We start from the raw sequence: 15,826 nt of genomic DNA, 5'->3' as shown, positions 1-15,826 counted from the left end.
CACATTTTGATACTGTTTTCATCAGAACTCATTTCTTTTTCTTTGAATTTCACACAGAAAGAAGAAGACTATTTTCTGCACGCAGAATTTTATTTTATAAATTCTTCAACGTGCTATCTATGTAATTTCATAGGAACAGGGACTGTCACTGATTCATTGGTAGTGTGTTTTATTTGAGAACTAGCACACATATATGCGTACTTTAGGTATTTGATAGTTTCACATACATAAATACAGTAATGAAGGATACCGATAAAATATTTGGAAAGACATATTTTTGAAAAATTTCTAGAAATGAGGCAACCAGAAGAGAAGTGATATGAACTTCGTTTATTCAGTAGGAAAATGGAAATTAAATGATTATGGTGTTCTTTACTAGATTATGTTTTCCATAGAGTTGGGCATTTGATTTCAATTTTATTTAAGAAATAATTTGAGAACTAAGCTGTCCAACACTACTGTGCGTCGTAGGGTTTCTATTGCTGTTGTGAACACTGTAGGGAGAAAAAGGTTCTTTTAATTTTAGAGTTTGCAGTCCATCACCCGAGGAAGTCAAAGTAGGAACCTGGAGTTAGAAACTGATGGTCAAATTAATGATTTCTTCAATAATATTTAGGTATATAGATGATACATATATACATGAATGCACACATAGGCAGATAGTAGATTTATAGGTACATAGATAATAGATAGATGCACAGATGATAGATGGCTGATAGGTAGCTCAGCACCCACTTCCCTCAGTGATGGACTGCAGTCTGGAAGTGTAAGCCAATTACTGGCTCACTTCTCACTTATCATGGTTTACTCAGCAATGTTTTCCACAGTGAGCTGGACCACCCCCATCAACTATCATTCAAGAAACACACCACAGGCTTTCCCACAGATGAAACTGGTGGAGAGATTTTCTTAATTGAGTGTCTCCCTTCCCAAGTGACTATGGCTTGTGTTAAGTTGACATAAAGTTAATTGCACAAAAAGTTTTTAATATCCACTTTAAGCAACCAATATAGTACTTTACCCTCAATATGGGGGACATCTCTGAGACAAGTTGGAGACCTGTGTTGGGGTAAGCTTTTGGGAGGGTCTGGGGGTGACTCTAGCAGAAACTCCTAGCAGCAAGGGATATGCAGACTGAAGTAGCAACCTCCATTATTCAGGCAGGATTTCCAGTGAAGTGAGGGGAACACCAAACCATCCACAAAACTTTGGACACAAAATTCACCCTACCTAGAATATGTGAAGTGATAAAGATGGAGCAGAGATTGAGAGAATGACCAACCAATGACTGGTCCAACTTGAGACCCACTCCATGGAAGACAGTCAACTCCTGACACTATGCTTGCAGATAGGAGCCCAACATAGCTGTCCTTTGAGATGCTCCTCCCAATAGCAGATAGAAACACTTGCTGAGATTCATGGCCAAACATTATGTGGAGCTTAGGGAATCCTGTGGAAGAGTTGAGGGAAGGGATAGAGGGACCTTGAGATGACAAGAACCCCATAAGAAGACTAACAGAGTCAAGTAACCTAGGCCCATGGGGGTTCATAGAGACTGAACCACCAATCACAGAGAGTGCATGGACTGGAACTGAAGCTTGGTCTTCATGTGGGCCCCTACCAATTGGACCAGAGCTGTCTCCAACATGGTCACAGTTGCCTCCTTTTGGATCACTTTCCTCTGGCTGAGCTGCCTTGTCTGGCTTCAGTGATCCAGTATAGTTTCCTTTCTTCAGAGACACGTATGCAAGTGAAATAAATTTATTTAAATATTCAAAGATGCACTAACACTGATTAGAACACAGGAAAGGACGAGTGGAAGAGAAAGTAGAGATACAGGAACTATAATTTGCAGCAAATAGGAAGATGCAATCTGAGAGAAATTGCTTCATCTTCATAGTGATGTTTCAGGAAGAATATACTGGAAAATTCCAGATGTTGTCATCTGTAAGGTTGGAACATAATTATTTAATATAATTAAGGTAATAATATATGATATTTCATGAGAGTGGAAAATAAAAGAAATACAAGCCATTACAGAGGCAAACTATTACAAGATGTATCAAGCAAAAACATTTTACAGGATTTTGTATATTTGGAAATATACATGAATTTTGTATGGAAGTTTTCCATATATGGAAAAGTTTAATATTATAAATGATCTCATAGCAAGACCTAAATTGGGATTTTTAAAAAAAACTTATGGAGTTATGTGCTTATTTGAGGCTATAGTTTCTATGAATCTAAACTAAAATTATAATATATATTTATATATGTATTTTTTGCTTCAACTTTCACATTGGGGTTTACCAAGCCCTATGTATGTTACAGCAGGAGTCTCAAGGTCCCATACAGTAGCTGACTCTCAGAAGTAGACTGGGGTGGAGCTAGTAGCCCTCAATACCAGCCCCAGAGAGGAGAATGACATGTCGATACTAGCAAGAATTAGTTCCCTTCTGGATATTGTCAATGTCTCCACCGAAATAAGGAAAATGACCTAAGCTAAATATATACAGTTCAACAAACAGACGGAATTGCTGAAGGAGAAACAATCTGGGAAAAGCAGACCTCAAGATGCACTGTGCAAAAACTCAACTCCAAATGGATCAAGGACCTTGAAGAAAGACTTGGTAGTCTGAAGCTGATAGAGATGAAAGCAGAGAGTGTGTGTTTACCATAAGCACATGTGTGGCCTCTCTGAATAGGATTCTTGTAGCAAGGAAGTAAGACTAACACTGTTCAGATATCACGGAATTAAAAACTACAGTAAAGGAAGCTGTCAATTAAATGTGGAGGCATCTTAGGGAATGGAGAAAATCTTTGCCAGCTATTTTCATGGAGGATTAGTATCTACAATATGCAAACTTTAAAATTTCACAAAATAAACAAAAACAAAAAGTATGAACATAAACAAATCCAAAAATTAGAAACAGAATTCCCATGTGATCCAGCTACATATCTTTTCTAGATATGTACCCAAAGGCTTTATATATTATTACAGAGACCCTTGAATGCCCATTCTCATTGAAGTTAAGTTTACAATAGCTAGAAAATGAAATTGATCTAGCTGTTCATCAACTAATGAATGAATGGATACAGAAAATGTAATGTATAAGATGAAATACTAATTGGCCACAGAGAAAAAACTGAAATATGAAAATTGCAAGCAAATAGAAGGAACTGGAAAATGTACTCAACGAGGTCACTCAGGCTCAGAAAGACAAACTCTGCAATTCTATCTCAAATGTGGATCTTAGATTTGAATCTTCTATTTTATATGTTTAATTTGGACTATGTATGGAAGCCAGGTAATTAAAAACAGATCATTCAGGGTGGGTCCATCAAGGGAGGGGAGATAGGGAAATGCTATTAAAATAAAGTATAAAGAAGAATACTGAGGGCAGGAAGTTTCAATGGAGAAATCAGGGCATGGTGGAAGGTTTGACCAAAATAAAGTGTTATTAAAATTTTGTATGGAAACTTATGACCATGAGAGTATAGTACAAAATATAATCAGACCTGTGATATTGTTGAACACAGGTGACAGAGACAATTAGAAGGAGAATGGTGTGGATTAAAGGAGCAGGTGTGAATGTGGTTGGGGTATAGGAAAGAACATGGGTAGGGTGGTTCAACCAAAAATAAAGGTGTATGAAGAAATCTTACAGAAACCCACTAGTTTGTAAGCTAATTTAAAACATAGTATTAAAAAAAAGCTTCATCAGAGGATCCATGCAATGATAAAATGCTATTTTCAGAAGACATGGGTTATTCAATGAAAGTTTAATTTCCAGGCATAGGCTACTGCCCCACCATTTATTAGTGAAGGGAAGACCTGGAATCATCAAAACAACATGGCTATTGCCGTATCTCTTGGTTGTCTACCATAGCTAAATGGTAGGACACTATTGCTGAAGATACCACATGCTTTGGTCACAGGGCACCAAGAAATCAATCTGAAATGGACAAGGAAACTCTTCCACAGTGCTTGCAAGTGTTGCATAGGCTGTGTATGTGGGATAAGAAATTAATGATGTCACCATGCTGCCCCTGCACACTACAAAAACAGCCTTGTGCCCACTAGTGCAATGAAGGCTGTCCTGGAGAAACCAACCACTTTTCAATTAAATTTGATGTCATGGAAGGGAACTCACTTCTAGGGAAGAAAAGGGGTAGGAGTGAGTTCCTACCATAATTCTAGTCAAAAGCCCATGACAATGGAGATCACGGAGTCTATGTGGGAGACTAGTGGTGATAAACTGTCATGTTTCCAAGCTACCATCTTAAAAAAGTACTCAATATCTTGCTCTCAACTTTGGTCAAGTCAAGTCAACATTTTATGTTTTTTTTTTCTTTAAAGATAGAGACTATGTATCCTGGCTGTTCTGGAGCTCACACTATAGACCAAACTGACCTCAAACTTACAGAGATTCAGCTACCTATGCCTCCCAGGTGTTGGGATTAAAGGTGTATGCCTCCAGAGCTGGCCTCAGGTCAACTTTCACAGTGGGGAGTGGTTCATGCAGAAATTCACAGCTAGTCAGTGTGCTGAGGCTAAGTGACTGTGGATGCTCAGCCATAGATGGTCATCTGGGTGGGGAGGAGATCAATGAAATTTTGTTTTCTGAACATGACTCAGCTGTTACAACCATGAACGTACAACAGCTGTGTTCATTTGCACAAGGCCCTGGACAGATCAAGCCATTCAACATTCTAAAATGGAACAGAGAGGGAGACAGGAGCACCCACCCCTAACCAAAGAGCTATTGACAGTTGATGGATTTAGGGAAAGGAAGATTCTTTTTGCTTTCTTATTTCTTTTCTTTTCTTTCTTTTTTCTTTTTCATTTTGGTTTTTTTGAGACAAGCTTCCTCTTTGTAGCTCTGGCTGTACTGGAATTCCTCTGTAGACCAGGCTGGACTCAAACCCAGAGATCTCCTTGCCTTTGTCTCCTCAGTGCTAGATAAAATATGAGTACCAACTACCTCCTAGCGGTCAGGTTCTGATAAGTGTGTGGCCCCTGGTACATTACATTGTCTATGACTCTAGAAATGGCCACATCCTCATTGACAACCAGCACCAATTGTATTCTGAGTTAATAATAATAATAATTTTAAAAGTCTTGAAGTATAGAGGGAGTTGTGTTGGTGGGTCTTTGGGATAGCTAGGGGAATGACGAATGTGGGTGAGTGGGTAAGATCAAAATATCCATATATGAAAAGGTTAAAGACAAAATAAAATATTATTTAAAAAGCACAGATAAATTAAAATTAAACATCAAGGTATAAATGAACAAGCTTTAACTCACCTAGCCCTGATCTTGTCTGGACAGGTGTCTAGAAAAGAGGGAACATGGAAAATACTATTATTTTGATATAATATTATTTTAAGTAATATATCATTTTAACATAATAGTATCATTACTACATATGAACGACTTTCATAAAAATGCAGATAAAAGGCTAGGTTTTAAACGGAATATCAAACGGAGGATCTTAGGAGGTGAGTTTTATTCCAGGCACATTTTATGTGTGTGGATCTGTTTGGATGGTTCATTGGTGTGTCCATACTCATGCAAGTAATAAGTTGCACACACAGTTCGCTATTTTACCTGTGTCCATGACACGTTGTACATTCTCATCTTCAATGCCAATTTCCTCCACGAAGTCCATGTACTGTGTCATTTCATCCTTAGTCAGTTGTTTGGATTTTGCTGCATTTCAGGGTGTATAAAGAAGATGAAGTCACAACATTAGCACCTAGCACATTAATAAATATTTGCCATTGCTTAGTCTAAAAACTGCTAACACAAAGCATCACTCTTGTTTCTTCCAGTAGATTGACGGTCTAAAACTACATCTTTCTCCTGAGAAATGAAAGTAGTAGTGGATTCCAGGATTTAACATACCTTGCCTCCTATTCTTGTAACACTGACAATTTTTTGTGGATCTGAATATATAGAACTCCTACACAGCCTCCAAATCAATTCCAGAAAATGATGATTGATACTTAATGTTTTTACTATTATAAATGTATGTCATTAGATGTTTCTGTGTATGTTCTAGAATCTGTTTCTAAGGGTTCTGGATGCTTCTCAGATGACAGAACAAACTGATTCAAGCTAATAAAGATGAGAGGAATGACATTTGACTCACTGGTTAAGAATGCTTAAGGACCCGTATTCAGCTCCAAGCACCCACATGGTGGTGCTAAACCATCTTTAAGTCCAGTTCCAGGGGATCCAATGCCATATTGTGACAATTGTATGCACTACACACACACAAGGTGCACATACTTGCAGGTAAAACATTAGTACACACAAAACTCTGCTAATTAGGAACATACCCCCATGAAATACAAATTATTCCTATTAATTTCAGAAATAAATGCTTAATTCTGCCTTTGATGACAGAGTTGTAGAATTTGTCAATTCAAGAGAGTTTGTATGTATGGAAAATTGAATTTTCTGGACAGGTCCAGGGTAGTCAGACCTCAGGCTACATGATAATTCATATTTACAAGGAAAGAGTTGTAAAGATTGCCAGAAACAACAGGACTGAAATCCAGGATTTGCTATTGACATGAATTCAATCACCAAACCTATTTACTGTGGTCAAGTAATATGCCAATATTTGCTTTGTTAGGAGATGGAAATCCAGGACTACACTGGCATGAGGCACATGATAATTGCTTGATGTATACTTCAGAAATGCTGAAAAAAATGTCTTGAAATTTTACTAAAATCTCCCACGTCCCAAAAGAATAAGCAGGTACTTATTTTTTAACAAACAAACTTTCAATATCTCAACTTCTTTGCTCAATATTCTGACTTAGTTTTTGTTTAACACTTTAACAAAAATAATTTATTGCAGAGAAGGGTTTAATTCTGTAGTAATTTCCCAGTTATAGCTCCCTGACTTGGGGAACTTCAACTGAGAGAAGTTTGGGGGACATGACATACCACATGCATAGTTAGGAACAGAGAGCAAAAAATGTATGAATGTGCATTATTTATCTAGCTTTCTCCAGTCTGATACAGTCCAGGATGATCTGGCCAGGGAATGGTGCTGATCATAGTGGGCAGAAACCCCCGTGTCAATCGTCATTTAGTATACTCCCACAGACACACCCACAGGCCAGTCTGATGAGAGAAATCCATTCCTAAGACACTTCCCAGAGGATGCTGACTTGTGTCTGTTGACAGTTGAAGTTTACTGCACATCTTCTTCTTTCTAGGGAATGGTTCCACCCACAGTGGGTGGAGCCTTCTTATGTCAATCATCAATAAAGACATGCCCACAGGCCAGTCTGCTGTGGGAAATTCCACACTGAGACTCTTCCCAGGGGATTCTGGGTTGTGCCACGTTGATTCTCAATGCTAACCATCACTGTTTCAGCAGTTTATCAACATGAAGAACAGAGTCAGATGCATGAGCACACTGTGAACTTCATGCACAGAGATGCACATGCACCCATGTCCTTGAACTACACACTCAGATGACAAGTTCCACTTGTGGTGCTCACCCAAAATTCCAGCCACACGTGTGACTTTGTTTCTCTTGTCCTTGTTAAAATAATGAAACAGCAATATCTTCTCATTCACCATCTTTACCATGAATGTTGTTTTCCCTTCATCTGAGATAGATAAGAAATATGTATAAAGTCAACAAAATGATTTTTCAGGCTCATTCTAACTGCACCCTTATGGATATGTACATAGATTATACAGTCTCTGCTCCATAATATTCTGCTCCATGTGTTGAAACTTGTCAAGACAGACAGGGAATTAAGAAAGCAAGTTTATATTTCTGTTGTAAGATATAAAACATATCTAGTATACCACACAGTTACCTAGAAGTATGTAGAACATATATTGATTTGGGATAGTAATATTCCTGATACCTGGATGTATAGGTACATAGAAGGTGGCATATTGTAATTCTCTTACTTGCTGAGAACAGCACACACCCATACATATATATGTGTATACATATATATTTTAATGGATTCTAGTAAATTTATTGATACAATCATTTACACATACCTATACACATATTGAAGAAAGCTGTATGATATATATATATATATATGCACACACATGTATATGTATATATGTACATATATAAGCTTTTTTACGCATCTTATTACATTTAATGGTGGAACAATCTAGACACACACACACAGACACACACATATATATATATATACACATACATTAAAGAATGCTGTACGATAATATGTTAGCATACATACATATATGGAGGTATTTGTATGGATCTGTTTTACATTTAGTGGTGCAGTTATCTAGCTTTACTAATTCTTCCTCAGACACGTGACAGAAAAACAAGAGAGGGTACCACATAGCAGTTTTCTACAAATTGGAACTTTCTTGGAAGTGCATGAGATTCAAGAAGTAAATAACCCACAAATCTCAGGACATTTTTTTTGAGACAGGGTTTCTCTGTGTAACAGCCCTGGCTTTTCTGGACTTGCTTTGTAGACCAGGCTGACCTTGAACTCAGAGATCCACCAGCCTCTGCTTCCTGAGTGCTGGGAGGTGTGCACCACCACACCCTCCCAGTGCAAATTTTGAGAATAACAACTTTTAGTAGGCCACTCCACAAAATAATGGGAAACAATAAACAATGCCTGAAAAAGAGACTCTCTCACTAGCTCATCTGTCTGTAAGCCTTACACAAAGCTCCAGGGATACAGCTTTCAGATGTGTCACCCAAGTTGAGGTGGTCTCTTTATGAATGCAGCCATATTTGTGTCACACATGCTCTTGTAAATGACTCCAATACACTCACTTGCTCACTGTCATTTCTCCTTATAGAGGGGAAGGGGCAGGCACCAGACCCTCCCCAACGATATGATGACTGTTCTTTTCTCATGTCAGTGGTACGTCATATTCCTTCTGAGATGGGTCTCACTATGTAGCCCTGGCTGGCCTGAAACTTGCTGTATAGACCTGGTTGGCCTCAGACTAAACTACATAACACACAGGAGGGGCTGGGATTCTTTGGTGAGATATCTGTTTATGAGTTGAGTCTGTTCCTGTGTTTAAATCCAATAAACTTATTGATAAACCAAGGTATAGTTGTTGACATGTTTGGTCTATCAGTCTTGGGTTAAATAGACCCTTATAGTGGAATAGGAAATAATGCATGTGTCCTTGCTACTTGTTTCATGACAAATTAAACTGATGTCTCTATTATTTATAAATGGATCATGGTGTGTTTTAAGTCATATTCCTGTCAGAACCAAAAAGATACGACTATTCATGAAGATTATAATTACATATTGTAAACATTTTTTTCCCCAATAAAATTTTAAAATTTAGATTATTATTCATTCCACATACAAGACTCATGTTTGAAAATTTCTGGGAGTCAGTTTAATCTATGACAAAATGCTAGTTCCTATTTTGCATCAAGCTATTTTTTTAAATGCTCAAATCACTTTTTGATTCCTTTAACCAATCTCAGACTTTGCCTGTGATTTAGTTTAGGCCTAAAGTTACAGGAAGGAAGAAGTGTGTTTGGTAAAAACACACACTAAATAAATAACAAAGTTTTAAAAAGCCAAAATACAAACAAACAAATCACGTCTCTTATTAGATCCAATAATGACTAGGAAAAGTGGTGGTCTTTCTACAAGATTGAGTCTGTAATTTGTAGAAATGATTGCACTGGCATGTAGATATCCAGATATGCAAAATTCAACTAAGACCATGAATTTGAAAAAAAAATAAGGTCATGCATTCACCCCAGCATCTTCTACTCACATTTTGCCTGGTAAAATTCTTGGTTTCTTTTTCCTTTGATTTTATACTGTTGGCACTTGGCCCTTCTCCTGAAAAGCAAATGCAAAGATGTTATCTTCTTATGATTTACTTCAGGGCCCTGTTTCCATATGAATGAAAGACATTTTAATGCAAACCACATTTTCATCTATAGATGTGTCATGAGTACATGTTATTATAAGACACCATCCCTAGATATAATCAATAGCATCCTAATATGTCATCAATCACTCTGTTATGGCTTTTTAGATGTCTTTGGTAGGACAGAGTCAGTTCCTGTGTGTGACAACTGTTGCCTATGCCTGACTCCTGGCCAAGGCCTTGAACCCCTTGATCTTCCCACCTCTATGGAGCAAGTGCTAGGATGATGGGAATGTAGGACCACACCTTCATGCTGATGATGTAGCCCTGGGCTCTGTGGTGAATGCTGGGTAATCATTCTCCCAGCACAGCTGCACCCCCAGCACCCAATGACAACTATTGATAAAAGAAAAAAAAGTATTGAACAAAGATTCTATCCCAATCTGATATAAGAAATGTCCGTGGACATTGGGTTAAAAGGGTGCAAGTTCACCTGGTGCAGAGCATATTACCATGCCTGCTATACATTCTAGTCTAACTTCCATATGTACACTGTATTAATGTTTTTTTGACTTTCATAAATGTCACAAATCTTAAAGGTTCTACAACAGCAACTGCTTTGCGCAGTTAAATGGCTTCAAATTCAGCCTACAATTGTTTTCTGGGAAGATTTAAATTGGAATGTGCATCTATAGATCAGGAGATTCTTAGAGCTGCAGGCATGGTCATGTATTCATATCTGTATTCACTTACCAGAGGAGTATGTGACTAGTGACAGCTACAGTTTATATTTGTCTTTATGGCTTTAAGAACATGGTAATAACTGAGCTTGAGAGATGTCTCTGCCATTAAAGGTTAGCCTCACAACTAAAAATAAAATAAAAATTAAAAATTTTGGAATAACAGTTTAGGCCAGGGATGTTTCTCATGCCTTAGGGTATATTCTCTGTGCTTAAAAAATATCACTTATGTATGGAATGGTGATCTCCCCAGCACTGTTCTTTTTGTTCAGGATTGTTTTAGTTACCTTAGGGTCTTTTCTGTTTCCATATGAATTTTAGGATATTTTATAGACTTCCCTGAGGAAAAGCCCTACTTCCTCATTGGTTTTCAAATACCAAGTGGATGACATGAAATCATATTTATATAAATAACTTATATGGAATATATTGTATAGTTTGTATATATATGTATATAGATGAATATATATATATATATATATATATATATATATATATATATATATATATATATATTAAAAGGGACCCTAGAATTTGAAAGAAACTAAAAGAGGATCCATGGGAAATTTTGGAAGGAGAAAGGAAAGGGGGAATGATGTAATTATACTTTATTTCCAAAAAGAGTATTTATAAATTAAAAATTTTCATATCCCCTTCAGCATGTTAGTGTTGAAGTATACCTACTTGATTTTGAACTATTACTTTAAAAATAATTTTAGGCATGTTAAGTCTAAATGTCAAATCAAGTTTGGTGTCATCTCTTTTCATCCCAATACTTAGCAGACTGATGCAGGAGGATAGGTTCCCTGTCATTCTGAAAAAAATAATGAAAAGTGAAATTAAATTTAAAAACATAAAATATAGGCTTGATATGATGATACACACTTTTGATCCCCACACATGTGAGGTAGAGGCAGGTTAATCTCTATGATTTAAAGGCCAGAGTTGTGTACATAAAGAATTCAAGGCCAGCCAGGACTATATGAGAACCTATCTCAAAAAATGCCAAGTGGTGGCAGTAGCACACATCTTTAATCACAGAACTCTGGAGTCAGAGATGGGTGGATCTCTGATTTTGATGCCAACCTGGTCTACAGAGTGAGTTCCAGGACAGCCAGGGCTACACAGAGAAACACTGTCCAGAAAACTGATATATTTCTTATGTTATTTATTATATAAGTATATATAATAAATAAAAATTAAAAAGTTTATTCTTCACATTGTATTCAGTTCAAAGCCAGCACGATATACAGAGACTGTCTCAGAAAACTAAAATTATAAATAATCAATGAAAAAGTTCAAGTATCAGCATGTAATTAACAAAAGCTTTGATTCTAGATAGGAATATATCCTCAATGGATAATTTGACTCATGTCCAGATAGTTTAAAAGCACTGGAATTGTCCCAAACTTTTAGATATAACTTCTCTCCCACCTGGGTTTTTGAGGAGTGATAAATAGAAAATTAAGTGATTTTAATGTATATTATTTTGGTAAATTGTCTTGTGCTATTTGACTTCAACCAGGAGCTGATTTTGAACATTGTTTCCCACATGCATTTTACGACCAATCCCATTTCTTTAATGGTATTCTCTGATCACTCCATATAGTCAGGTGTATCTGTCATCTATCCATTATATCTATTATATATCTTTATCTACGAACCTCCTTATGTTTGTATTTATGTATATATGTATCTATTAATCCATCTATTATCTATCTGTCTGTCATCTATCTACCTATATATCTATGTATATATGTATCATCTGTCTACCTAATTATCTATTTCCTATCTATCTACGTGTGTGTATGTATTGTCTGTCTATCTATCTATCTATCTATTTATCTATCTATCTATCTATCTATCTATCTATCTATCTATCTTTCATCTGTATATAAACATCATCTATATCTTGGTATTTAATATTTTACTTAGGCTTTTAAATATATGTACTTATTCTAAAGTAAATGTACAGATATTGTATGTCCTTTTCTGGACCACACAGAACAGTGTGGTGTAGGAATCCTGATTTACTGCTGTGGGTGTTCACTGGCATGAGTGTTGACTGAAAACAACTCATTTCTCTGAGCACAGCCCATGACATAGGATGTTCTGTCTATTTTGTTGTATATCTTACTTGATATAAAAATAGAGGTAGATTTCCTTGCATTTCTTCATACACTCAATGCGACGGAAATAGGTTCTCAAGGGTGAGCCTTCACTTATCTTCTCTATGGTACTGGAAGCTAAGTAAACAGTTCTCCAATTCCCTTCAATCTGGAAGAAAAAAGTGGCTTTGGAAACAAGGCAGGTAAGACTAGTAACCAGGGACTCTGTTTGGGTGGAGGTACTTCACAACCTGATTTTGTAATAAGGCATTAGGCAGGCTACCTTCTTTAGGTGAATGCATACTCTGAGCAATTGACCTAATAATGATTTCAGACCCCTCCAACAGCTACCTGCTTCGGTGACTCACACACCCTTCTCTGAAGAATGGTGTAGAGTTACCTATAAAACACCCCTTCTTCCCCTTCCCCACCTACATCAGGTTACTCGGACACTCTGTGATCAATACTGTAGGGGTTATCACATAAGAACCCCTTCATAACTCCCTCCCCACTGCATCTGGCTAGCCACACACTGTCTCGGAAGAATAATGCCGGGTTTCACACACCCATAGCAATGATCAAGTCCAGACAAGTTTCCACTCAGGTATATTCTCAATGTATCCAGGTAGCAAGAATAGAAACGCTGACGTGGCCTGACTGGTTTGAGGTGTATGCGTTATGCATAATGAGACAAAAATATGTTCTTCAGATGACCTTACTCTGCTTGATACCTTTATGACTCTGTGTAATCAGGCATATGTATGATTAAAATGAGATACACTATGGGAAGGACATGTGCAGTTGGACCAAGGAACGATTTAACCTGTCAATCAAAATAAATCAGGCCCCTCAGTCACCAGCTAATCCATCCTTGGGACTCCAAGAAGAGACACAAATAATAGCTTGGGGATCTTGAGTCCTGTCAGTCATGTGTCTAGCTGTCAATCCTGGCAGGGTGTCTGTCTGTAATCTGCAATCGAGCTTCACCTTGAATGGAGTCATTTTGCTTTTTCTGCAAATGTGTGCGGGTCTTTACTTTTAATCTTTTGGATAACAAGCCAAGGTGGACAGACAGTAGCCACTGCAAGCAGAAACATTAGTATGATCCATCTATTTAAAATTACCCCACCATACTCATCATCATGGCTTTCATTTCTTCACAGGGTGAGGCATAGAAGTGGAAACATAGGAAGGGATGTAGGTGTGCAGACTTACTGGCAAAGCTAGACTCACTCTTAGTACCAGACTGAAGGATGTTTCTTCCTCTGACTCTCTCTTTCCATGCCACTCTTTATGTTTGTCTCTGTGTCTCTCAATCTTAGTCTCCGTCTCTCAGAAAACCACCTTTTAGACAATTCTCTCTCTCTCTCTCTCTCTCTCTCTCTCTCTCTCTCTCTCTCTCTCTCTCTCTCTCTCTCTCTCTCCATTCTCCACTCTAGGACATAGAGAACATTCTTCCCTCTCTCCCCTCTCTCTCTGTCACACAAAGACACACAGAAAACCAACCTTCAGAAGCATTATTTTCTCTGTGTGTAACTATTTCTTTGTCTCTTGGCCTCTCGCTACATCTCTATCTGAAGAAACCACCTTTAAGACCATTCTCTCTCTCTCTCTCTCTCTCTCTCTCTCTTTCTCTCTCTCTCTCTGTCTCTGTCTCTCTCCACTCTAAGATGTAGAGAATGCCAACTTTCTTTTTTAATTAGTTAATTCATATTACATCTCAATGGTTATCCCATCCCTTGTGTCCTCCCATTCCTCCCTCCCTCCCGCTTTCCCCCTACTACGCTCCCCTATGACTGTAACTGAGGGGAACCTCATCACCCTGTATATGCTCATAGGGTATCAAGTCTCTTCTTGGTAGCCTGCTATCCTTCCTCTGAGTGCCACCAAGCCTCCCCCTCCAAGGGACATGGTCAAATATGAGGCACCAGAGTATGTGTGAAAGTCAGCCCCTACTCTCCACTCAGCTGTGTATAATGTCCTGTCCATTGACTAGACCTGGGCAGGGGTTTGATGTTTACTGCACGTATTGTCCTTGGCTGGTACCGTACTTTGTGCAGGACCCCTGGGCCCAGATCTGCCCGTCATAATGTTCTTCTTGCAGGTTTCTAGGACCCTCTGGATCCTTCTATTTCCCCATTCTCCCATGAGAATGTCAAGTTTCAGAGCATTCTCTCCTTTTTCCCTCTCTGGTCTGTATCTCTTGATTTCTGTCTCTCTGTTTCTCTCTCTTAGAAAACCATCCAGTAGGCTACTCCCACCCCTTTTGCTACTCTCCATTGCCAGACATAGAGAATGCCAACTTCTAGACCATTCTTTCTCCTCCCTTTGTCTTTATCTGCTTTTCTGGCTGCCCCATACAGCCACCTGCGCAGCTTCCTCCCAAGCCTCTCTCTGTGTCTGTTTCTGTTCAGCACAATTACTGTACCCAGAACCCTCCCATGCAGGCATGCTACCTTCTTTTTGAGACTCAAGTCCATCATCACACTGGAGACGCCGAGTACATCCAGTGTGATCAGGAGGATGATGGCCCTCATTGTTCATGAGCAGCTGTCCGTCCTGCAGGTGCCTGGAGCTCACTGATTGGCAATGCTCAGAGTCTCTCCCTGCTTTTTATAGCTGCCTTTCAAGATGGTTGCCTGAGCAGTGTCCTGCATTTCAGTTGGCACTTGTGCACTGACATTGACATCAGGTCACTTATTATACAAATTTGTTCCTGGAGAACTTTACTAGGCATGGACAATTAACTTTTATTGTCAAATCTGATGCTCAATGCCTGGCCCATGTTTCAGGCAGATTTTTATTCATTGGCTTTATGTTAGTATTAAGAAAACAGAAGACTAAAAACAGATGCTATCATATTATTTTAACTGGAAGGAAGGCTGTTCAAACCTGATGTCTAAACTTAAAACTCTCGCATAGCTGGTCGTTAAATAAAAATACAATTTCTAATCCCTACTTGGGCTTTATTTTTTGGGCACAACTGATTCCTACACATTTGGACAAATCTTTGTGTGTATTTCTTTCAATTGAGCCTTCTCATTTGTCAATTCCTATTCCCTCTTCCTCCAATCAGATGTTAGGGGAAGAAT

The 15,826-nt window shown here is 38.1% G+C and overlaps 1 protein-coding gene across 1 annotated transcript; it reads right to left on the bottom strand.

The window, feature by feature from the left end:
- Positions 1 to 539: 539 nt before the first annotated feature.
- Positions 540 to 15,271, bottom strand: LOC311601279 (probasin-like; the record flags this gene model as incomplete). The annotated part of the gene is made up of 6 exons (XM_084788650.1): positions 540 to 565; positions 5,612 to 5,713; positions 7,525 to 7,635; positions 9,788 to 9,855; positions 12,764 to 12,903; positions 15,191 to 15,271. The coding sequence occupies 6 exons, from the start codon at positions 15,269 to 15,271 to the stop codon at positions 540 to 542; spliced, it is 528 nt and encodes a 175-aa protein (XP_084644776.1).
- Between the last annotated feature and the right edge of the window lie 555 nt (positions 15,272 to 15,826).

This window comes from Acomys minous (genome assembly GCF_964271855.1).
Source record: "Acomys minous genome assembly, chromosome: 7".
In the NCBI taxonomy this organism is placed as follows: Eukaryota; Metazoa; Chordata; class Mammalia; order Rodentia; family Muridae; genus Acomys; species Acomys minous.
This window is presented reverse-complemented; position numbering and strand designations above follow the sequence as displayed.